The 25,766-nt window shown below is 39.2% G+C and overlaps 1 protein-coding gene across 3 annotated transcripts in view; it reads left to right on the forward strand.

Moving 5' to 3' along the window:
• The window catches only part of NALCN (sodium leak channel, non-selective), a 214,682-nt gene extending 190,983 nt beyond the window's left edge, over nt 1-23,699 (forward strand). For all 3 annotated transcript variants that reach the window (XM_040653961.2, XM_015274986.4, XM_015274991.4), the window contains 17 exons: nt 308-414; nt 2,205-2,325; nt 2,411-2,509; nt 4,682-4,775; nt 5,313-5,419; nt 5,810-5,884; nt 8,580-8,699; nt 9,718-9,786; nt 11,690-11,838; nt 12,185-12,278; nt 12,856-12,988; nt 13,524-13,639; nt 16,397-16,554; nt 17,167-17,317; nt 19,455-19,604; nt 20,277-20,394; nt 21,433-23,699. In XM_040653961.2, coding sequence (XP_040509895.1) covers nt 308-414; nt 2,205-2,325; nt 2,411-2,509; nt 4,682-4,775; nt 5,313-5,419; nt 5,810-5,884; nt 8,580-8,699; nt 9,718-9,786; nt 11,690-11,838; nt 12,185-12,278; nt 12,856-12,988; nt 13,524-13,639; nt 16,397-16,554; nt 17,167-17,317; nt 19,455-19,604; nt 20,277-20,394; nt 21,433-21,626 — 2,055 coding nt within the window. In that variant the 3' untranslated portion in view covers nt 21,627-23,699. The remainder of the gene's footprint in view (nt 1-307; nt 415-2,204; nt 2,326-2,410; nt 2,510-4,681; nt 4,776-5,312; nt 5,420-5,809; nt 5,885-8,579; nt 8,700-9,717; nt 9,787-11,689; nt 11,839-12,184; nt 12,279-12,855; nt 12,989-13,523; nt 13,640-16,396; nt 16,555-17,166; nt 17,318-19,454; nt 19,605-20,276; nt 20,395-21,432) is intronic.
• The last annotated feature ends 2,067 nt before the right edge of the window (nt 23,700-25,766 follow it).

Consider the following 25,766-nt stretch of genomic DNA (forward strand, 5'->3'; position numbering starts at 1 on the left):
GGACAAATATCATCATCACTTAAAGAATGCAGTGGCCTTTAGGAAAGAGGTGAAAGGCTAGATAGTTTTGCGACATGATGAGCACTCTCAATCCTGGAAGAAGGAAGGTGGTGGTTTTTTTTAATTATTCCTAACCTGCATTTTACTTTGGGTAATGGACCATGACTATTAACTCTAAACCTGTAAATAACTCATCATTTCCATTTACATTGTTTTCCTGTTATGGCAAGGGCGCTGTTTATACTGGCATTCTAACCTCTTGCCCAGACCATTATTTAATCTCAAGCTGTGGTTTGTTTTATTGTAGGAAGATTGTCATGGCATCTTCAGAATAAATGTAAGTGTTTCCAAAAATCTCAATTTAAAGCTAAGACCCGGAGAGAAAAAGCCTGGATTTTGGGTGCCACGAGTCTGGTGAGTTGCTACACTTTGAACTGTCTTTCTTCAAACACTCAGTTGTTGGTATAAAATATGTCTCCAGTCTCATGACATTATACTACTGATGGAGGGGTCTTAGTATATGTAAGTAATACTAATTACAGGTAAGAATTCTGGAATGTTTAGTAGTAAGTCCGGCATATGAAATTTTACCAGTGTTGCCTATTCTATTCATAAAGCAGAAAGAAAAAGAAAATGGCTAGTGAATCCAGGACTTAGACATATGATTACTGCCTTGAACCAAGATTGTCACTTCAGTGTAGTTAGTGATGTTATTAAGACACACTGGAGTCTATTTCTTAACACCAGAACCTATTCATGAATAGGAAAATCTGTGAATAAAAATAAGTAGAAATCAACATGCCTATAAATAGTCACTAAAACTAGTGAACAAATCATACCTAAAATCTCTTCTGTGGCCCTCAGCTACACCATCTACCAACTGCCTCCTCTGTCCCTTGTAGGAAATGCTTGTGGTCTATCTGGCAGAGTAGTGCAGTAATAATTTTTTAAGAACTAACAATATATTTATGATTAATATTCTGATAAAGTATTTTAACATTTTGTAACACCTGAACAGGCAAAGAAAACCTCTTTAATTGTTTATATTTTAAGTTGGTTGACATTTTGCATAATCAGCTAAACAGCAACAATTATTTTAATTGAGTGTATGTGTGGGAAAAGAAAATACCAGCAGTGGCAGACTCAGAGCCATCCTACTAACGAAATAATATACTGTGATTCAGTCAGTGAAACTCTGACATCTGCAGAAGTCTGATTCTGTATGCTTCAGACAAATTCTTCCACAAGTAAGCAAATTCATTCCACTTTAGCTTGATCCAGAAATAAGCAAAAATTGTCTTTATCAGCATAACTGTAAGTTTTGGGGAATGTTTTGTTATTGTAGAAAAATATTTTACCTCAAGGACATTTGTGCCACCTGTTGGCTGTGTCTGGCCAAATATTCAGGAGATTAACAACACATAAGGGCCACAATAAATGACAATGAGATACATAAAAACAAGTATGAAGCAGCATCTGAGAGCTCTATTTTTCGTTGACTGTTAGGATTTTCAGAATGACACACCACTCAACAATTCTTCTGGAGTCCAACTATTTCCATTTATAAGTTGTTGAAAATTAGTTAGATCTCAGACTGCAGAGACAGCAATGTGCTAACCTAACTCAAAGAGGGTACTTTTAACGTTCAGCTGGAATCTCAAGTGATAGAAAATATCAGAGCATATGGTATGGGAAAGCCAAGATGTGATTTCGTCTCATTATATTTTGCTTTACACCATGGTGATAATGAAATAATGAATAATATTTGCTAAGTGATCTTACTTAGTTAGAAGTCTGAATCTTTTGTATGATTTGAGCTTCATCTCCTCCAGGTAAGTTTATGAGAATGTGGCCAATGACATCAAATGCATTTTTTCATGACCGTTGTATTTTGCTTCATTAACAAAAACACTAAGATGCAGCAACATGTTGCAGATTTAATTACCTTTAATTACCGTGAAATCAGATTATGAATAAGAAAATGAAACATATATAGGGATCAAGAAAAATGAAGTTATCTGTATTTATTGCTGTTGCTCTTGTTTTGTTATTTCTTGAGACAACTTTTATGTATTTCAGAGACTGTCTTTCACACCAAATTCACAAGATACTTAAATGTTAGTCTGTAAGTCTATAAGGAATAAGGATAGCAAATAGAACAGCCTCATTGCTGGAGTTTACACCTATTTGTATTCCCATTTCAGGGCGAATCCTCGGAATTTTAATTTTGATAATGTGGGGAATGCAATGCTGGCACTATTTGAAGTTCTTTCATTAAAAGGATGGGTGGAAGTCAGAGATGTTATTATTCATCGTGTTGGGCCGGTAAGGAAACACAGCAGAGTCTTTGAATTTTAAAACACATAATTTGATTTGTTTTAACAATGAATCATGTTTTCCTTCTGTGCAGATCCATGGAATCTATATTCATGTGTTTGTATTCCTTGGCTGCATGATTGGACTGACTCTTTTCGTTGGAGTTGTCATTGCAAATTTCAATGAAAACAAGGTACTGAGTGAGATGGTTTATCACGTATAGAACTGGCTCTGTAATACATACCAAATGTGTTATTACACTGGCTTACATCTGGTGTTGTAAGACTGCCTTTATGACAAACTTAGTGATCTTACTTTCTGCAATCCTACAAGTATGGCCTCAGATATATCTGACCCATATTTGCTGCAAAACTCATGCCTGGGATGATAGCAGTCTCTCACACACTCTTCCAAAGCTCTCTAGTGTAGCCACATTGACAGTTGGAGACTGAACCTAAAGCACACAGTATTTACAGATGCTCCAGAGTCTGCTGTTTCAATTTGGTGCAGGTAAACATGCAGTGGCTGGTAAAAAGGCATGCAATGCTTTTATGTACTACAACTAAGCTGAGGGAACTGGGATTGTTTAGTCTGAAAAAGAGGAGGCTCAGGAGAGATCTTATCACTCAGGTCATCTACAATGACCTGAAAGGATGTTGTGGAGAGGTGAGGGTCAGCCTCTTCTCCTATGTAGCTAGTGATAGGATGAGAGGGCATGGCCTCAAGTTGTGTGAGAGGTGATTCAGGTTGGCTATTAAGAAAAATTTCTTCTCTAAAAGGGTCGTCAGGTGCTGGAATGGGCTGCTCAGGAACGTGGTTGAGTCACTGTCTGTGGAGGTGTTCAAGAAACATTTAGATGTTGTACTGAGGGACAGTTTAGTGCAGAAAGTATTGTTGGTATGTGGACAGTTGGACTGGATGATCTTGGAGGTCTTTTCCAACCTTGGTGATTGTGTGATTCTACATGAACTGTAGGAGCCTCAGCCCTAGAGATGCTGGACTGAGAGTACTACAAGGGACTCTGGTCTGGGTCCAGAAATCCCACTGTCATGGCCCAGTGCACTCCATAGTCCTCTTGTTGCACAGCCTCATGCATCTCTTGCTGCATCTCCCGAGCATCATGTGTTCAGAGGTGATTAACTCAAATTTTCTGATGGTTTTGAATTGAAGTCCAAATGCAAATACAGCTGCTCCAGCAGTAGACCCACTCACAAACCCAGATGTATTTTATTACCCTTAGAAATGATTCAGCTGTTGGACTGGTAGTTTCTGATAAACAGACCACCTTGGCATCAGCATTTATACAGTTCCACTTCTTTTTTGTTACCTTTTGTCTTCTTTGTAATGAAAGCTCTCCAACAACGTAAAACAGACTCACTCATGCGGATAAATGAGTTGCCTTTTTAATTTAAACTTTTCTAAATGATACGGTTTTGGACACGACTAACAGGCATCCCAGTATCTGCTGCTTTGTCTGTGTCATGTTTCAAGATACCTGCTTTCAGGGTGAAATCTGGGGATGCAGCTACATAAAAAGATTAAGTCCACCTCAGAGGGAGCTTTACTGGCCTTATTAGCAGTGCAGCCAGCCTCACGTCCACCACCAACACAGGACAGCCATGTGTCCAGGCAAAAGAGTTGTAACAGTCACTCTGAGATCTCTCTTGTGCCTCCAGTTCCATACTCTTTTTGTGAAATTTTACAGTCCTCTAAAGTGATGAGAGTCCAATTTTGTTTCAAGGGTCATTCTGAATGATGTTGAATTCTGCTTTGGGCTTTGTTTTTTTCTTTTTTTCCCATCATTGCCATCTAACATCACCACCTTGAAGGTGTGTCTCCACTTCTTCTTGCTCTTCCTACGTGGAGAACTCTTGTAGATTCACATCATACTGTTATTTTATTTCAATTACACTCCAAACAGAAGAGCTGTGGAGAGCTGCAGCGGGCTCCTAGAGGGCTTGCTCTCTGAGAAACTGCAGCAGCACTGATGAACCACAGCATTTTCTGTAGCAAAGTCCAGACAAAATCGACCACTCCTTAAAACAGTGCTTCCTGGCATATGATGTTCAGTCAAATGGAAGGCCTCCTGCAGTGCCTCACTGCCTGCACTGGGCTGCTGCTACAAAGAGCAACAACTGTGCCTGCTGGGTTGAGTCCCAGAAACTGGCAGCTAATGCATCCAGAAATCCTCTTGAGTGCAGGTAGATACTTTGACTCCTTTCCCCAAGCAGTGTGTTATTTAAGGAGGGCTGAATATGTAACTTTATTTCAGACACCAAAGAGAATGTTGTTTTCATGTTTACAGCATTAAACGTTCTCGCTTTTATATGACAAAAGCTTTATATGCTTCTCTTTGTTTGTTAAGGGGACAGCTTTACTGACTGTAGATCAGAGACGATGGGAAGATCTGAAAAGCAGACTGAAGATAGCACAACCTCTTCATCTCCCACCTCGTCCGGGTATCAAAGATATTTTGATTTCATTCATGTTGAGCCCTAGTGTTCGTAATTCCCCAGGAGTCTGAGATTCAAATTAAAATTGTAATCGTGAGGCCACTAGGAGGTTGCGCATAAGTTAATGTGGAAACAGGCTCCAACTACATATCTCTGCATAAGGCTATTAAAATCAACCCAAAAAAGGTTGCACTTCGATGGTTTTAGGATAAGCCTTAATGAAAAAATGAATTTTTAAATGAAATATGTTTGCAGTTGGCTTTTAATGATATGAATGGAATGTATTAGCCTGACAGCAGCTGAATGGTGCTCTAGCCCTACAAGTACCAAAGCCTTCATGCAACACTGGTGTTGGGTATTTGAAATTATATTTTCAGAAGCCCTATTTGATATGGGAAATTGTAGCAGAAAATTAGAAATGTATTTCAAAACTGGTCAAGGATTATGTTGCCACTAATGAACATGGAAAATAAGTCAAGAAATAGAAAGAGAAAAATACTGCTGTGAATTTTAACTCTTTTCCTCTACCTCATACTTTTTCAGATAATGATGGCTTTAGAGCTAAGATGTATGATGTAACTCAACATCCATTTTTTAAGAGAACTATTGCTGTACTTGTTCTGGCCCAGTCTGTGTTGTTATCAGTTAAGGTAACTGTGTTTCTTTAAGCATTTTATTATAGTCTTACAGCATGTATTGCACATTTCCCAACACCAATTAACGATCAATTGAGCCATTACTGTGATGAATATAGCGAAACATGATTGCTAGGTACAGTTGGCATAGGTCACAGTAGATTAATTGTAATTTGTGGAGCTGAGTCAATTTCTGCCTTTTTGTGGTCTGGTCCACTAATTTTAATTTCCAGTTAAGCTGTAAATCCATGAGAGGAGAATACATCACAACGCCATTCCTATCTGAATATATATTAAAGTGAAATCTATTCATTAATAAATACTTTAATAAAAGTAAGCACTGAATAGGCATTTATTTCTGTTTAACATCTACTCTTCTATGAACGGATTTTGTTTGCATTTCAGTGGGATGCTGCAGATCCAGTGACTGTTCCTTTAGCAACAATGTCTGTTGTTTTCACCTTCATTTTTGTCCTTGAGGTAAAGTAATATATTTTATAACTTCTTGAGATTAAGAACAGTATGTGTATATTCCACTTTGGCTTTAGGAACACTGTCTTGTTCTTCAGTTTTTTATTCCAATACGTGCACACTTGGGATTCTCCATGTTGTTTGCCTTGAAACGCATATTGTAGAAGTAAACTTTTCATTTATTATAGTCATACAGCAATGCTATCTTGAGCCTGAGGCCTTTTGTATATACACACTCAACTCTGATCATTTCAGCTTGTATTTTTGGTGAACCCAGTGAAAGCTTTTATTTTTATTGGTTTTAGAACATATTAAATTCAATCTGTACAACACAATACCTGTCTGACAGAGTTCTTGCTTGATTATATCTTGCCCAGACCTTTGGGATGGGGCATTGGTAATCCTCACTATTCTGTAGCTGTGACATCGTCATACCACTCATAGTTGTTGGTATGATTTCATTGTAATACCTTTCAATAAGCTATGTCAAATATCAGCATTGTCTGTCTTTTGTTGAATAGATTTGAATCCTGTGTGGTAAGTGAAAAATATGTCATCACGATCAACTCTGCAACTGTAAATAACCTGTTTTCATAAGGCTGGAATCTAAGGATTTAAACACATTTTGAAATCTGTAATTCTTTTTGTTTATTTATTTATTCTGTGTAATGATATCCATAGTGTAGCAAAACACATTAAACATTAAAGAAGACCGCCTCTGTGGGTAGGTTAGTACAGAATTCTAAGTTTGTTGTTGAGTATTTTTTCCTTTCAGTCACCACTGAATAGCTGATACTGACCACTATCATAGACAGGATAGTGAACTAGATTTCCTACCACTCTAATCCAATATGACAGTTCCTATGTTCCAGTGATAGGTTTTGCCAGCAGTGATGAATAGGCAATGAAGCGAATACCTTGTAGCAGCTGTAGATAGAATATGCCCATGTTGTTGCTTCTTTTTCCTCTACCCAGGAGTAATCAGTGTCTCTTGAGAGATTCAGCAAACATGGGAAAGTTTGATTTGTATCATATACAGACTGGTTTTAATTTACCCAGAAACTATGTCTTCAGATATACTTTTTCTTCTGAACTGCCAAGGGAAACAAATACACTTCTAGATTTTAAAAGGGACTTTGTCAGAGCCAGGACCGTCTCAACAGGCAAGATATCACATTGTGAGTGCACTCAGTTCATGGAGTTAGAAAGCAGCTTCCTGCCCTGATTCTTCCCTAACGCAGCAACATGATGTTATGAGGTCTGCTGTGCACATTGCATTGTCTGTTACCACTATGGACTTAATACTGTAGGAAGGCCAAGCCCTTTCTGCCTTCTTAACGGCCCCGTGTCTGGTTTAAGGAGTCTTTATTCTGGCCTTAAACTCTATGTATGTGGTATAGGAGAATAGGAAGAACTTAAAAGATCTCACTTCTGTTGCAGAACTGATGATCACAGAGTAAAGTGATATGTGATTTTTTTATTTGCATGCATTGGTATTCAGGTCAAGATTATAAACATCTGAATGTGGGTGAGGTGGGTGTTCTGTCTGTGACTCTAATTAGACGAGATGTGGAGTGATAGGCATCAACAACAGCTCTTCTGGTATCTTAGCTGACCTCCTCTTACCTCCCTGAGCCTACAGCAGAGTAAGGATGTTTGGAGGTGATGTGTTATCCCTGCCAGCCCCATGCAGCTATCCCTGATATGCCAGGGCACCTCAGCTAACTGAAGAGAGGTGAGGCAAGACTCCCTTAGGTACTACCTCAAATGCTAGTTAGAGATTGAGAGCCTCTGTTCTTTATTCTGCAATCAGGCTTCAGAAAATATTCTACTGAAGAAAACTAATTGGAAAATCAGATTTTTGCCATAACCTACTGTCCCTTTATATACAGTTTGTTTTGCAGAAGTTTAAAGAATACTGCTAAGTGGCAGCATTGCAAGCTGGGATGGAAAAAAAAAATCATGTAATGAATGCCTGACAGTTTTTCCCTTTATATAGCAACACTTCAATTGCTTTGATGTTTGATGTGAATTGAGTACAAGAAACACTCTGGCACCCCCTCTGCCTGCATCACCCCACCTCAGTGTCTGTTAGTTGTGACTTTCCTATCAGTATCTATTCTTAAGCTTCATGCCTGCACTTCTGTTACCTATTTTGGAAATGTCAAGCACTTTTGCTGCAGTTTTTACTGGGAACATTGTGAAATGTACTGCCTTTACTGTTCACTGCTGTTTTTACTGGGAACACTGTGAAATGTACTGCCTTTACTGTTCTTAGTTTTCTTTTCTATACACTTCTGAGTACAGATGGTGCTGGGTACAGATCATTCCTTAAAGAAATGAATATTTGCAATATGGGGATGCTTTTTAATTAATTTGATATATAGGAGCTGCAGAACACAACTATGCTCTTGAGTTCACTTATGCTTTTGTGAATTTAGCAGCTTTTATGGACAGCTATATAGCATCCTACTGCCTCCTTTAGCTACATATTATCAGCATAATCATTTTTAACTTCATAACTCACTTAACTACAAAAAGTCTTAAACCTGCTTTCACCTCAGCAATTCATACATTGAACGTTCTGTCTGGGATGTTCAGCTGCACTCCTTTGGTGTTCCATCAGACATTTCAGAGGATGGAAGAGGCCCCTATAGTAAGAAATAATAATTCTGAAACTGAAAAATTTGTTTTTAATCTGTAGGTCACAATGAAGATTATTGCCATGTCACCTTCTGGCTTCTGGCAAAGCAGAAGAAATCGATATGATCTCTTAGTGACATCTCTTGGAGTTATATGGGTGATACTTCACTTTGCCTTGCTGGTAAGATTTAAAAAATGCAGTTCCAGTGCTTAAACTTAATTTTATCTGTTAAGCACCAGCAGTAGGATCACTGCTACACTACATCCAAATAAACCCTTGCTCGTTTAATAAGTAAAAGGCTGAAATACAAATGAAACAAATGAAGCTTGTTGCTAAGAATAAGAAATCCTTCTCTTGGGCACTGAAGTAAGAAAGTCATCTGACTGGTATGAGGTAGAGTCTGTAAGTATGGTAGAAAATTGAAGTCTTTAGATGAATGTGAATGAGGAAAGGAAGTAACCTGGAAAGACTAAGAGCTCTTGCCAGCAGAAGTCTCATAAGGAGCAAGCAGGAGACGGTACACAGAATATAGATAGGAGCAAAAGACTGAAAGAAGGCATAGGTTGAAAACTACTGAACGGTGCTATCTGTCCCAAACCCAGCAGTGATTCTGGTCTACAGACATTGACTAAGAAAACAGAAGAAATGCTTCATGGAGGAGAAGGGAAGAAATCAACCCTTCCTTCCTCCAACCCCAATTGTTTTTTAAAGTTTGCTGCAGTGTTGGTTCCTGTATTTATGAAGGGAGGAGAAGAGATTGTTGATGCTTGTCACTAATTACCAACTACTGAAGTCACCTCCCTGTAGTGACTGGGGTTTCTCTCTTGCCCCAAGCTTGTTTGGTGGAAAGCCTGTTCTGTGTGGCTAGTCCTTTTGTTCTGGCATCCTCGCTTTACTCCCTGCTGCTGAGTAGTTATAAAGGCCTGAGGAGTTTCTTTAAGCAAGCAGCTGCCTAGACAAGTAGACCAGGGCAGCTGGGTGTAATTACAGCCAACCTGATAAAGGACTGGATGTCTTTTTAGTTAGATATGTGTGGACTCTGGGTCAGTGCTTTCAAAGTGGTAGAGCATCTTCCATTATTTCCATACTGCTCCACTTTTCTTATTGAAATAGTTTTGCTACTAGTTTGTGTATGGTGACTGCCTTACTTTCCAGGAGATCAGTATGGGATAGTTACATATTCATGTTTCTGTTCCAGAATGCGTACACATACATGATGGGGGCATGCGTAATTGTCTTCAGATTTTTCTCTATTTGTGGAAAACATGTAAGTATAAGTTCAGAACTACAACCATTGCAGTGTTCATGTATAGACTAAAAGAGTAGTTGCTATCCATCTCTAGCGCACGCTCTATAAGGCTCCAACTTATATGCCAAAAAGAGGCTTCAAGCAGCAGTCTCTAATTTTAGATGCTGTCTTTAAAATGTCAGGGTTTTTATGTACATTATATAATAACAAAACATAACAATTACTGGAAAAGCTGCACTTTTTGTAAAATAAATGTGCCTCTGCAATGCTGAACAGATTTTTTTTTAAATGTTCTCTGAAACTCCGAGCATATATTGTCCTACTTTCAGACTTCTCCATTTCATTTTGGTGTGATGTGCATGCTATGTACTTATTTTCTCTGCAAAACTAGTGAAGTGTTGGAAGATCTAGTTGTCTTGTTATAATAGTGCTGTGTAATAGAAGTTTCGTCTTCCAGAATGCAGGTCTGTGACTTGTGTCTTTAGCACTGTCTTGTCTCTTATCACAGTAAAGGATTTCTGTTCAGTGTTAAAAACTATTGGGCCAAGTTATTCTTCTGGAAGCACCAGGATGGCTACAAAGCAAGTCATTTCTAAAGTCTTTATTTCTTCCATGCTGGGATTTCACAGAATCATAAAATGGCCTGGGTTGAAAAGGACCACAATGATCATCTAGTTTCAACTCCCCTGCTATGTGCAGGGTTGCCAACCAACAGACCAGGCTGTACAGAGCCACATCCAGCCTGGATTTGCTGTGATGTAATTGAGAGTAGACTAGCGGAATTAGAATACGCAGAAAACAAGCAAATTTTTTTAACAAGTGGTAACATTCTGCATTCTCTAACTGTAGAACTTGGATTATCCAAACATTTTCTGTGAAGTCTGACATATTAAGGTAAATGTGATGAAAAGTAAAGATCACTACAGTGGATTGCCAGGGTTAAAAACAGCAAGACAGAGGGCTTGTTCAGTTAAGATAAAAAAAAAACATTCTGCAATCAAACTACACAGAGCCTGTAGATTCTTGGAAGTCAAATGAAAAAATCCTTGCTTCTAATGCAGACAGACCAAGTGATTGCCTTCAAAGCTTTCTGATTGATTCTGAAGCTTTTTCAAGTTTTTAACCCAGACATTTGTGCTTTTAGGTAAGGAGTTGCATCAGTCTCACCAACTTTTCTGGTGCAATGCAGTGCTTGAAAGTCAGCATGAGTTACCAGTTTGGCATTATTCTGAAGAAAACTGATACCTCAGTTCCATTAAAGAGAATTTTCTATAGCATCCAAAGTGTCTAAGGATTTTAAGACAGTCTAAGGCAACACCTTTATAGAGAGTAATACGTTCAGTATGGCTGCATGGAAAAGTAATATATACCTATTGCCTATGTAATTTTCAGAATTACAGTATCTTCTTAAGCTCTTTGGCCAACTTGGGTGATAAATTAATTAGTTTAATCAATCTGTTTCATCACTCATACTGATCTTAAGGAGATCCCCTTCTCTGTACATCAGCATATTTTTTTAGGTAAGCTGCAGTGTCTATGGCTTCCACCTAACACTCAGCATCACTTTTGGGTATGCCCTAAGTAGTTTACTACAGCACCATTCACACAATGCTAACTTTGATCCTTACGGTGAACACCAATCCATAGGAAAGTTTATTCTGTATTGTTGTCATCTAATCCTATACAGTATTATTTACAGATACTTTTTGAGGATGGGCTGATATCTTCAACAAGTAGAAAGTGCACTGAATTTCGGAGGTGGGCACAAAATGTTGTCTTTCAATCAGATTTATAATGTACTGTTTCACTGGATTCTTCCATTAGCTTATAGGTCAAAATGGCAACTGCAGTAACTCACTTTTCACTTGTCTCTCTGGTTTCCTGAGTGACATAGTGAATTGCTTTTTCTCTGTCCTTCCAGGTTACACTAAAAATGCTGCTCTTGACTGTGGTTGTCAGCATGTACAAGAGTTTCTTCATCATAGTGGGAATGTTCTTACTGCTTCTTTGTTACGCTTTTGCTGGAGTAGTTTTATTTGGTACGGTGAAATATGGAGAGAACATTAATAGGTACAGTACCTCATGGGGTTGTTCCTGGGAATTTCCCAATCAGTATTGTCATCAGACTTCAAGAAGAGAACAGAGACAGGAAATAGGATCTGGCTTTGAGTCTTCTTTTGCTCTTCAATAGAATGAGCCAAGATATTCAGACCTGTGTCTGAGCTACATTTCAGTTGTTGTGTCTTAAGTCATAGAATAAATAATTCAGTGAGCTCATTCAGATAGTACTGTAACTGTTTTCAGTTCTAAATAATAACAGAGCAGTAGAAAATGAAAATGGTTTGCCTTTTTTTTTTCTTGCCATAAGTTACTCCTGGGACATCAAATGCTCTCTCTCTCTTTTTGTTTAAAACAGACATGCAAATTTCTCATCGGCTGGTAAGGCTATTACTGTACTCTTCAGAATAGTTACCGGAGAAGACTGGAACAAAATTATGCATGACTGCATGGTAAATACAATACTAACAGAGATAAACTAGGCAAGGAATAGGTAACATCCTTGCATCACAGTTTGTTTCCAGTACCTTAGGGTGGTACAAGGAACAGTGTGACTGCTTTTATCTCTTCAAGAGATGCAATGTTCACTAAGTTCAGCACATGACACAAAAATTACCGATCCAATCACAGACTCACAATGTAAAATTTCATGGGGGTAGGCTGTTACGTGATTTTAAAATCAAAATATGCTTTCCAAATCTGAAGTGCAGTAAATCACTTTTCCACTGTTATCTCTGCTTTGATTGTGGCAAAAGGACTGCTCAAACGAACTGAAAGGTAAATGCTGGTCATAACGACCTCAGAATTTGTCCTTGGATCATTTTGCTTTGCTTAAGTAAAAATCTGCCTGTGGATTCCACTGCAATGAAAAACACATTATTCGCTTCCTTCTTAAAATTAAAGTACAAAAAAGCTTTTTGAAAGCCATATTTCAGAGCACCAATTTGTTTCTTTTCAGTGGTACAAACGCACAGTGTGCCTTGTGTGTGTTAGTGTTATTGACTGACTTTTTCTTCTTTGGTTTTAAAGGTTCAGCCTCCATTTTGTACACCAGATAACAGCACCTACTGGAAGACAGACTGTGGAAATTATGCTGGTGCTCTTATGTATTTCTGTTCATTTTATGTCATCATTGCATATATCATGCTAAATTTGCTTGTTGGTAAGTGAAAACATGCAATAAAAACAAAAGTGTCAGTCTTACATGTAATATTTTAGACTTGTGTCTGTTGTGCTCTTCAGATATGTTACCTTATACCTTCGTCATTATCTTATATTCATAGCATGTAATTGATACTTCTCTGGCATGGTGTACGTTGAAACTTCAGAAGTTTGAGAACACTAATGTTTTCAACAAAGAGATGTGTTGTATTTCTCGAGTATAATTATACACGTATCATTTTCTGAGCTTCTCTATCCTCCATTTTACATTTTTCCAGTATTGTAGGAATTCTTCTAACCAATTTTAGAAAATGTTCAATTAGGCACATTTAAGCACAGCTTTTTAAAAGTAAGCACAATGAGTATTTATGTAGCATGATAGCATGTTGCCCATTGAAAATGCTCATCTGATCATTGGTGTGAAGCTTGCACAACAGTTCACTTTTTGTCAAAATTCATTGCTGCTTACAGTTCATCAGTTAGAATGTTACTACAGGCTTTCTTTATGGTGTATTTTGGTTTTGTGTTTTTTTTAGCTATCATTGTGGAGAATTTCTCATTGTTTTACTCAACTGAAGAAGACCAACTTTTAAGTTATAACGATCTTAGGCATTTTCAAATTATTTGGAACATGGTTGATGACAAGAGAGAGGTAAGAAACTTGAAAGTGAGCAGAGAAATCCAATAATTAATGTTTAGGGTTTTTTTTTTTTTTTTTCATTGAAAAATCATGTGGGGGAAACAAAGCGTGCTGAAGAAACTCATTGAACAACCACTGTCCAGATTCTGAAAGCTCAGCAAATGTGGTCTAACATTGTTGATGATATATCAAATACTAACCTGTGTTCTTTACAGCAGTAAAGTGCTGATGGTAGTGGACTTAGAAATAAATGTAAATATTCAGAGGATCAATGCAGTAGCATTTTTAGTCCCAGCTTCACAACAGTTGTTCCATTATCTCCAGTTCTCAAGCTCACATCCATTTTTGTCTGATCTTCAGAAACACTTTGCTGAGATTTTGACACTGTCTCCCATAAGATCCCCACGAGGAAGCAAATAAATTATGGGCTGGTTGGGCAGGCAGCAGGATGGATTGAAATGCTGCTGAACAGCTGAGCCCAGAGGGTGGTGATCAGGGGCACAAACCCTAGTTGGAGGCCAAGAAGAGTCTGAATGATGGGCAGGGTGCATGCCTCAGCAAGTTTGCAGGTGACACAAAACTCAGAAAGTGGCTGATATGCCAGAGAGTCATGTTGCCATCCAAAAAGACCTGGAGAAATGGACTGACAGAAACCTTATTAAATGCAACAAGGGAAATCATAGAATCATAAAATCGCTAAGGTTGGAAAAGACCTTCAGGATCATCCAGTCCAACCATTCACCCATCACCAATGGTTCTCGCTAAACCATGTCCCTCAACACAACATCCAAACACTCTTTGAACACCACCAAGCTCGGTGACTCCACCACCACCCTGGGCAGCCCATTCCAGTGCCTGACCACCCCTTCAGAGAAGTAGTATTTCCTAATGTCCAGCCTGAACCTTCCCTGGTGCAGCTTGAAGCCATTCCCTCTAGTCCTATCACTAGTTACACAAGAGAAGAGGCCAACCCCCAGCTCACGACAACCTCCCTTCAGGTAGTTATAGAGAGCAGTAAGGTCTCCCCTGAGCCTCCTCTTCTCTAGACTGAACAATCCCAGTTCTCTCAGCTGCTCCTCATAATGCCTGTGCTCCAGACCCCTCACCAGCTTTGTTGCCCTCCTCTGGACACGCTCCAGGGCCTTAATGTCTTTCTCACAGTGAGGGGCCCAAAACTGGACACAGTACTCGAGGTGCGGCCTCATCAGTGCTGAGTACAGGGGGGCAATTACTTCCCTGTTCCTGCTGACAACACTGTTTCTGATGCAAGCCAGGATGCCATTGTCCTTCTTGGCCACCTGGGCACACTGTTGGCTCATGTTCAGTCTAGCATCAATCAACACTCCCAGGTCCATTTCCTCTACACAGTCTTCCAGCCACTCTGCCCCAAACCTGTAGCATTGCCTGGGGTTATTGTGGCCAAAGTGCAGGACCCGGCATTTGGTCTTGCTGAATCCCATCCCATTGGCTTCAGCCCAGCTATCCAGCCTATCCAGATCCCTCTGTGGGGCCTCGCTACCCTCAGGCAGATCAACACTTCCAGCCAGCTTGGTGTCATCTACAAACTTACTGAGGGTGCACTCAATGCCCTCATCCAGGTCATCAATAAAGATATTAAACAGGACAGGCCCCAGCACCGACCCCTGGGGAACACCACACGGAAATGTGTAGTTGTGCAACTGGGGAGGAACAAACCCAGGCATCAGCTGGGGACTACCCATCTGAAAAGCACCTCTGCAGAAAAGAACTAGGAACTGCTGACAGACATCAAGTTGAGCATGAGCCAGCAAAGAAGGCTGGCAGTGTTCTTGACTACATGAGGAGTGTTGCCAGCAGATGAACTACTGAGGCCATTGGTGAGGCCACACCTGGAGTACTGCATTCAGTGTTGTGCTCAGCAGTATGAGAGACATAGAGGAGTCTCCAGCAGGAGACAGTGCAGCAAAGTGCAACAGAGATGACTGAGGACCTGGAGCATCTCTGCTATGAGGAGAAGCTGAGAGAGCTGGAACTGTTCATACAGGAGAAGAGGAGGCTCAGGGATCGTCTCATAAATGCCTATAATTACCTGAAGGGAGGGTGCACAGAGGACAGAGCCAGGCTCTTATCAGTGGTGCCCAGTGCTAGGACATGAAGCTGAGGGCACAAACTGTAGACCAGGAGGTTCCTTCTGAACACCAGGAGCAGTGCTGCACTGTGCAGGTGCTGCAGCACTGGCACAGGCTGCCCAGAGGCTGTGGGGTCTCCTTCCTGGAACCTCCCTGGAGCCTGGCCATAGGCCTGGGCACCCTGCTCTGGGTGGTGCTGCTGGAGCAGGGGCTGGGACACAGGGACACAGAGGGACACAAAGGACCTCCTGTGCAAAGATGCACATAGAAAGAAACAGTTTTACAGCTAGATGTAGGTCTGGCTGTGAATGTGGAAATTCTAGTTTAATTTCAGTTCTTCAAAGGCAGCAGTTTGAATGTATAAATCTCATTTCAGATTAATGCAAAAGGGGAAATTAAGTACCCCAAGGAATTCTGAAAAATTCTGACAAAATGAACAGCACAGATTTTCATTGTGTATCAGCAAAATAACAGCAAAGAATTCCACACACTACAACTAGCTGCATGTATGTATTATCTAATAATGTATTCAGTTTGACTTTAACAGTCCAGGATTTGACATGGAATCTTTGGAGAAATGGTGTTTCTCTCACTGATCAAATTGAACGTCTGAGTTGATTGTTATATCACAATATACCAGCTATTATGCAATTTTATCCAGGGAGTAATTCCTACCTTCCGAGTGAAATTTCTGCTGAGGCTTCTGCGTGGCAGGCTGGAAGTAGATCTTGACAAGGACAAGCTGTTGTTCAAGCACATGTGCTACGAAATGGAACGGCTCCATAATGGTGGTGATGTCACTTTCCATGACGTGCTGAGGTAGTGTGAGATTTTCTCTAAATGTGTAGAATGCATGTGATGTCCTGTATTTCCCTCTAAGTTAAAAGATACTAACTAGGTTTGGGAAAAGGCAAGAATGGTAGCCACAGAGGTACTGCCTCTGAGGGAATCCTATGGAGGGAATCAGCTCTAAGTAATAATTTTAACATTTTTGTTTGTGACGATTGTCTTAACGAGCAATCCTATGTTGTCCTTGAATCCCAAGCAAGGCAAAATCATCCTCGCACATGTAGGAACTAGACAGTGTATCTGACTAGAAATAAGGCAGAAATGAGAATGTTACTGAATCACAGAATTATCTAAGCTTCCCAAAAAAAGAAAAAAAAAAGCCCACCAAAACTACACGTGCCTTAGTTGCTCACAGTTCAGCAAATAACCTGCATTGGATAGTTAAATGTATCTGATTCATTTGTTTTGAGAACAAGTCTCTTCCAGAATTATCTCAATGTTTTTTAGATTCAGATCTGAATTTCTTGAACATGCCTAAATTATGTGTTTTTGCTTTGAAGTCTTAATTATGAGTTTTGATTTTCTAAATTGTATTGGATGGGCATCAACATTTTAAAAGTGCAATATCTATGTTTCTTCCAGCATGCTTTCTTATAGGTCTGTTGATATCAGAAAAAGTCTTCAACTGGAAGAGCTGCTTGCAAGGGAACAACTAGAATATACCATAGAGGAGGAGGTGGCCAAACAGACCATACGCATGTGGCTGAAGAAGTGCTTAAAGAGAATCAGAGCAGTAAGTCAAGCTAAAACAGAATCTAAATGACTGCAATAAATTGTACATTTCAGCAAAGCTAGAATTTTCTGTCACAATGCTTAATTTACTCTGGAGCCATCATAATATTTATGTGAAAAATAATGTAGCTGTTGCTAACTCAGCAAAAAATTATGCCTACAGCTCAATTCACAGAATTACAAAAATAAGCATCTTTTGAAGTCAAAAGCTGTCTTCTTGCCAAAAATTTATCTGTCTCTTCAATAGAGCAGGAAGATGTATGTGCAAAGTCCAAAGTCAAAGGAATGAAGAAAAAAAACAATGTAATTTGATGAAGCCTCCTAGGCCTAATCCTTCATCTAAATATAGTTTTATTATTTTCTTGCCTCCGCTGGCACAAGCTACCATGAATAAGATACCAGTAGATGAGTCTTCAAATAGAATCTGTCTCAAGATACATAATTTGAATGAGCCATGGCAGTAACTGTATACAAATGAGCAATATGTATATGCAAATCATGTCTGCAGACCATGGCACGTGGTAGCTCTGTTTGCGCTGGTAGACTGAGTAGGGCCGGGTCATTGCGTCAGGACTGGCAGGGGACCACCCATACTGGTTGCATGTTCCTTGGCACAGTTTTGGCACATATATGCTCCTGCTCTCCCAGACCACTGTTATAAGACTACCCTTCAGGCACAATTCAGGGCTAGCAGAGCAGAGACTGCAGTAAAGTTGTAGCTGTCTTTTGTGGGAGAAAGAGAGATTGGCCAGAGGACGCAAGTCTTGGCCTGCCTCTTGGCTTCAGCGCTGCAGGAAATCCCTGTCTGTTTAATTCACTTGCATAGACCAAGCTCATGCTTCTGTATTCTGTTTCTGCAGAGCTCCTGATTGTCAGAAACATTTTTGCCTTTGTTCTGCGTAGCTTCAGTATTTGCTGATCAAGTTTTGTCTTGGATGAAATGTATGTTAAATACTTACAGGGATTTTGAATTGGCCTTTGCAGTTATTCTCCTCTTTTATTCATTGAAATAATAATAATAATCTTCTTTATATAAAGGGCTTAAATGTAGCTGTCTTGATCAGTGAGTTTTCATTTGCTGTGAGGCAAACTGAGTCCAGGTTTTGATATGCATATTTATTTATTTGTTTGTTTGTTTGTTTGTTTGTTTATATAAAGTTTACCTCTTGTAAGCCTGTGTCTGTAGATTCACTATAGAAATCTATGATCATGAGGTCTGGCCTTTTCTGTTTACAAATTTATAAAATCTTAACTGGATGATGTGAATGTAATATATGTTAAAGCTGAAACATGAGTGTTCAAGGCATATCCAGATTAATAGTTACATTTTGTTTCCATCTCTATAACAGTAATGACAGTAAATTTAATCTCAGCTCTCAATTCTGAGTTTGCTCAACTCAGTTGTTCATTTCATTATGATATCGAATTACACTGTGTTAAATATGCTGTTCATTCCACTCTCATAATATGGTTCAGATCATTTCACATTATATGAACCTTTTATAAAGTGAATATAATTATGGAAGTTTAGATATATTTTCTAATTCTCTTGTTAGTCTCTAAAGAGGAAGTCTGTGAAAACTACCCAGGAAAGCAAAACCCTTCCTAAAGGCTTTTTAGTTTAATTTAAAAGCAAATTAGATTGTATGATCATGATGATAGTGGTTTTGTTTTTCTATGTGTACTGTAAATCTATACTCAGTCCCAAGGTTTCCACTGCTGTTTTATTCATTCTTACTGGAAGTCTGTTCCAAAGTCCATGAAAACAATCTGAATTTTTTCAATGCCTTCATGTAAATCTTAGTGAATCTCTACTTGTTTCTTCTTTGGGAGAAATGTTAACACTTAAATTCAAACCTTCATATATTTTCAAACTGTGGGTTATTATGAGCGACTTGTTTTCCACTTAATGTGTTTTGTAAGTTTCATCCTTCAGTTACTGCATAAAGGCCAGACATATGCTGGGAGTCACTTTATTTAAATGATGGCCATCTGATACACACAGCTTTATTGATGCACCTGGAATCCACATCTGGCACTCAATATTTGGTTAAATATTTAAAAGTTTGAGGGGAAAAAAAACACATTGACATACGCCAATGAGAACATTATTTTTGTCACATATTGTACCTTGATAGAAACAACAGCAATCGTGCAGCATTATTCATAGTCTACGAGAGAGTCAACAGCAGGAGCTGAGTCGATTTCTGAATCCTCCCAGCATTGAGACAACGCAGCCAAGTGAAGATATGAATGCTATTAATCAAGATAACAGTGCACAGCCGGAGGTATGTTAACCAGGAGACCATCAGCAACTCAGAGCAAATTAAAAAACAAAGGCAAAAAAAAAACTACGTTTCTTATTTGTTCTTTTTTTAAACATCATTTTCAGTGGAAAATTTGAAGGCAATATTTTATTTTGCTCTGGTCTTAGCCTTCAGGTGTAAAGACAAGATAGCCTAAGGCAGGAATTCCCTGGCTTAGTTAGCTGTCTTGCTAGTGCTGTAAAGCGCTAACTTGCAGCACCAACTTTCTGCTCTAGCGTGAGTTTTCTATAGGTTCAGGAACTTGAAATTTTCCTGTTATGCATTCTATAGTTGTTTACACTGGGAGTGAGCACTTGGCATAGAGGATGGCTACCCTGAGCTTTTCCAGGGTAAGAAATGAAGAAAGTACTACAAAGGAGCTCCACTGCAGACGTCTGAAAGCTATATTATATGTTATAGTGTGGCTGCATAATGGAATTGAGCCCAAGTGCTCTTTTTTTGTTGTTCTTTCTTGGTCTTTTTAGTTGTAGCCTGTTGGGGCAGCAAAGAATGAAAACCTTGCTGCCTTACCTTTTGCTAGTATTTGTCTGCAAAGCTTGGAAGTGGAATAGAAAGGCTAGATAACCCTTCTTGGGATTATCCCCTTGCAGTGGGGATTGTTAACAGATCCTTTTTTTTTTTTTCTCCATTCAGACAAGTAGCCAGCAGCAGCTCCTTAGCCCAACACTTTCTGACAGAGGGGGCTATCGACAAGACTCTGCAGATGCTGGGAAACCTCAGTGGAAAATTCGACCACGGTGTTTGCCATCATGTAAGTGAAAAATGCGTATCAGTAGAGTACCCACGTGACAAAACATTGCTGTACAATAACAGGACTGTGACAAAGTATGAAGTGTTAGAGACGCAGACACACGATTGAGCAAAACTAGAAACCTCATAATTCACTGTTCTACCTCCTGTCTGCAGATTGCATCCACATCAGAGTTTTTTGACCCTCAAGTGTGCTGAAATACAGCTCTCTCTCCTTCCTTCCAATTCAGAAAGCTTGGAAGATGTTTCCAAATACGGTCATTTGCAGGATTTCTTGGTTTTTGTTTTTTTATTTTTCATACACTAACTTACAATCTATGAACTGAGGGCTGTACTGTCCCATATGTTTGCCATATATTTGGGAACACAAAGAAAGAGTTAAAGAGGGAACATGTTAAGAAAGGATCATCAAGCTGCAGCCAGCTGGGTATGTTTTCCAAGTGCAAATGAGGAGTTTAGGGTTCACTTCCTTAGCTGTTATCATGGCCACAGGAATCTTGAATGTTCCTTGGTGGACAGCCACAGAAAAGTAGAGGTATATCCATGCACAGTACCGACCAGTATGTGGTAAGTGTCCAACAAATGTCATGAATGTCATCATTGAGCTCAACTGTGTTTCCCTTATGCTTACACATGCTTTTTTGTGTTCCATAAACCATGTTGGTACTTTGCACTGGCTTCTACCCCTATGCCATTGTCAAATATCATGTTCTAGGTGTAGAAATACTCTTTTCCCTCGATTTTTCTGGCTCTTACCCCTTTCACAATTTTGCTAGTATGTCAGCTCATATAAGTACTACTTAAACCATTTAGTTCACAATTAAACAGGTAAGATATGACCTATAGTGTCAGTTATCCCAACAGAAGGAAGTCAAGCCCTGCTCAGCTAAACTGCTCTGCCAGCAGATGATTGGGAGCATGGTGAGCAGCTGGAGCATTTTAAAGCTATCCTACTCCAGTTAGTTCTGTATACCTGAATTCCAAGCAAAAAATGTTAAAGAAGCAAAACTAATACAGAGCTTTCTATTTAATTTCATAGCTCCCAAACCAAGAAGCCATCCTGGGTCTTCAGTCAACCTGCGCTCTGGTGGATGTTTAACAGTGAAATCTGTTGGATGCAAAATGAATCCCATGTCTGATGCTGCTTCCTGTGGATCAGAAGTCAAGAAATGGTGGACAAGACAATTAACTGTGGAGAGTGATGAAAGTGGAGAGGACCTTCTTGACATCTGAAAGAGACTTAAGTCATAGTGCAACAACACCCACTTCAAATACAATCTAATTTTCTATGTTTAGAATCGAACACACCCTAAGTGATGTATGATTTATTTAAAATCATTATCGTAACATTTTTCAAATGCTTATCCTACTGCCATTTGAAACATAGCACATACTCATACATTAAAATTCACCTCTATAGGTATTAACTGTACTTTAGGAAACCTATATACAATAGCAGTACTAATAAAGCCAGAGAGACTGTATTGCCTTTAGCAGAGACAGAACTTCGTGTTCTGTAGGTATATAATGAAAATGCATTTTGATATACGCATATCTGTTTTTCTTCAGCCTATGCTGTGCTTTAAAATGGCAACACTTTACAATACAGGGGTAATGTATTTCTTCTTTCCGTGTTTTCCTTCAGCTCTTATTTATTAAGATTTCTTTAGAGGGATTTTATTATTCACCAACGACCTGAAGAGGTCAGCACTGACTTCATGTTCAAGGGAAGTATTTTTACAAAGTACAGATTCTGAATTACAAATCTAAGCTTTTTTCTGGACACTTTTTTTTAAAATATGCAAGATACAGGTTAACTCACTTTAAAATCAGAAGGTGGAGGATTGGATTTAAAATGTAAATATCTTTGTGTTTTTGTTAATTATGCAAAAAGCTTGATTTTCATACAGGAAAAGAAGAAAAAAAGACATGAAAACTGTGCATTTAAGCATCCAGCAAAAGACTTCCATATGACAAATGTGGTTATGCTTCATTTTCAGATTGTACTGGCTACATCTATGTATGGTGTCATTATTCTCCTGTTAGCTGGATCCCTTTTCCTTGAGTAGTTGTTAAGATAACTTTGTTCTTGTCTGTGCTATGAAAGTTAGCATCTTGGGGGTACTCATTAAAGAGCAGTATTGTATGGCTTTTAAAATACAGTTCAGTTTTGCCTGTATAGGTAGAAGTGAATTTTACTTACCCAGGATACTACTCATGGTACAGCCCTGCAGTGCTAAAACATGACGCAATACTGTGGTTAAGTATCTTTCTCCTTTTTACCCTGATACATCACATTCTTACATGTTAGCATTCTTCTATTTTATGAAGCAACAATAGTGCTAAATTACCACTGGTGAAAAAAGCAGCTGTCCTTTTTGTAAGTTTTTCTGGTGAAAGGCCAATGCTATACAGATAGGGAGGCAGAGAAACAACACGATGCAGCAAAGCGATGCTGCACACAGTTTGTTACTTTCAGAATTTAGGCTGTCTGAAAAACGTGGGCTGAAAATTTGCCCTTCCCTCAGGGAAGAACTGAGAGGCTGCAGATTTTATAGCTTGGCCACTGTCTGGGTTTTTTAGCGTACCCGGGACCTTTCTGTTACCATTGTTTCCTATGGAAATGATAGGTTGCTCTACCACGGCCTGATGTGAGATCTTGTATGAGGCTCACAGCTAACATATATCACCACTTAAAATGCATATCCTTCAAAAAGCTGACAAAAGCCAGTGCTTTGTGATGTTTTCTGGCCAAAATATTAATGTGGGGTGGTCAGAATGCAGAACTGTTTTCACAGATGCCTTCTCCATAAATGCAAAATTAGTTTTGGCCATAAAATGCAGTTTTCTTGGCATCTGTCAGTGTTTTGTTCTCTGTGTATTGTTTAACATTGTTTAGATTTTTTCAAAAATGTCATATTGAGCACATCTGTATTTTGTGGTTTCTTTATTTGCTTTGGAGTATCGTTAAGTTTAAATCTAGTCAACTCTGACTATAATCTATGTAACCGAATCTGTGCATTCCCTTGTTTACAGGCTAGATTATGAACCATCAACAAAACCTCACATGCAAATCCATCATTTTGTGTTCTGTTCTGTGCTTGTTTAAGTTCAGCTTTTGTATATATGACAAGAAAATAAAGTTGGATTTATAAGACAGTATCTTTGAAACTTCAATAATATGTTGAACTGCAGATCCTTATGAATCATTCTTGCTGCATATTTTCTTTTTAAAAAACCTGGCAGACATTTTTTTTCTTTGCCTTACAGTACTCTGTCAATAAAAGTGAGTTGCTTTGAGCAATATTCCTCCCTATGGTTTCCATTCTATCTGCGTTTACTATATCTAGCTCATTTGTGATAATGCTGCGTAGTGCGTGGGTGCATGGTTTGTAGTGGATTTTTTAAAGCAGTTCTTTCAAACTCTGCTAATTGGGGGGTCTTTGGGCTTTGGGGGAGAACTCCATTGACTGACCTCTACGGTACTGCCCCAGGTTCAAATTCAGCAAATGGGACTAAACAGGATTAGGCATTATTTATTTCTCTTTAACTCTCTTTCTTTGGTTTAGTTCCTAGATGGGAACATTTGTGTATGTGTGTAAGGGTGGAAGGGTTGTAGAGGTTTAATAGCCTGCCTTCCAGCACCTTGCAAGACATCAGAGATCCCCAGGCCATTAATTTAATGTGCAGTCTGGTTCTATGAAAGCAATGCTCACCTGCTGACTCCCTCATTTTGCTTTTGCAAAAATACAGGAAGTGAAATGCAGTTATGTAAACATGAAAATAATGTACACTGGAGCACCCAGGGAACTAGATTTAGGTGAAAAATTTGTCAGTATGATACCCTTGGCATGACTAGAGAAAGTGATAACCTTCTGCCCCACAGCAGAGCAACCACTGCACATTTGCACATTAAGACAAAGAAGTGGAGTTCAAAAACAGCATGCACGAGCAATGGAGAGAGACAAGGAAAGAATCAGGAAATCAGTCCGTCCAGACAGCCTTAAAGAAACATTCAAACAAGAACAGATCCTAGACAAACAAAAACTGTGAGGGGAATATCACTACCTACAGTGCTCTTAGCCCATAGAATGAAATTCAGTACTAGCCTATAAAGATAAAAAGAAGAAAGTATTTAGACCTCTTCTTACCCCAAAGACCATTCTGTTCCATAAGAAGCAAACTGTAGAACTCTTGGTAGCTTGGGTGGTGCAAAACGTGGTTCATAGTACTGAAACTGACTTTTTTGCAGGGTCTGTTGTGACAGGACATGGAGAAATGGTTTCAGACTAAAAGGGGAGATTTAGACTAGATGTAATGAAAAGGGTTTTGACAATAAGGGTGGTGAGACAGTGGATCAACCTGCCCAGAGAAGTGGTGGATGTCCCACACTGGGAGATATTTAAGGTCAGGCTGGACACGGTTCTGAGCAACCTGATCTAGCTGTGGGTGTCCCTGTTCATTGCAGGGCGGGTGGATTAGATGGCCTTTAAGGGTCTCTTCCAACTCAATTCTGTGATACTATGAAGTCTGAGAACACACAGCAGAGATGTAGCTCACTAGCAAAGACAGGTCCTTTTTCAGACAATTGCATTTATAATGAAGAAATTAATAATCTGAAACCATTTGCTCCTGGACGATATCCAACTGATTTAAGAGCTAAAAGCATAAAGTGCACTTTGTCTGGCAAGCTGAAAAAGCATCATTTTAACTAGTAAGGATCAATCAGGCTTGAACATCTTCAAAATAACACTGAATTCAGTGTTGTCTATATACAAAGTCCAATATCTCAGCTTCAGAGAAGCCAGATATTTGGATGCCAAAAGCAAGTGACTTTGGGGCAGTAATCATTTTCGTTCTCTTATTTTATTTACGACATGCCCAGAGTTCTTGTTGGTGTGCAGGTAAGGATGGCCATGCATATCCAAAAGTGTTGAGATCTCATGCTGTTGTGATAGCACATATGGAGCCCCAGCAAGCAAAACTTGTGCAAAGCCTCCCCTCCAGAATGCCCACTGTTCTCCTCCCACAGCATTTCCACTGATAAAAACAAACTCTGGCCATGTCTGTCAGTGTTACCAATGTGATTAGCTCACTCTCAGTGACTTCATCTTCAGGAAGCCTAATCCATCCCTTCTACTGAAGGCAGTCTGTTGCACTATAGATGAACTTGCAGCAATACATAGGGTGATGCTGGGAAGTTGGCTGCCCTGGTTTGTTCAATTGCTCTGCAACACAAAGGGAGCCTCACTAAAATTCAATTAACCTTCCTCTTCCTCCCAAGGGCACTAGTGTCAGACTCCATTAGCAGCTGTTGCCCATTGTTTCAATGAAGAATCTCTAAGCACCGAGTTATTAACCCATCAGCGAGCA

This window comes from Gallus gallus, chromosome 1 (genome assembly GCF_016699485.2).
Source record: "Gallus gallus isolate bGalGal1 chromosome 1, bGalGal1.mat.broiler.GRCg7b, whole genome shotgun sequence".
Classification (NCBI taxonomy): Eukaryota; Metazoa; Chordata; class Aves; order Galliformes; family Phasianidae; genus Gallus; species Gallus gallus.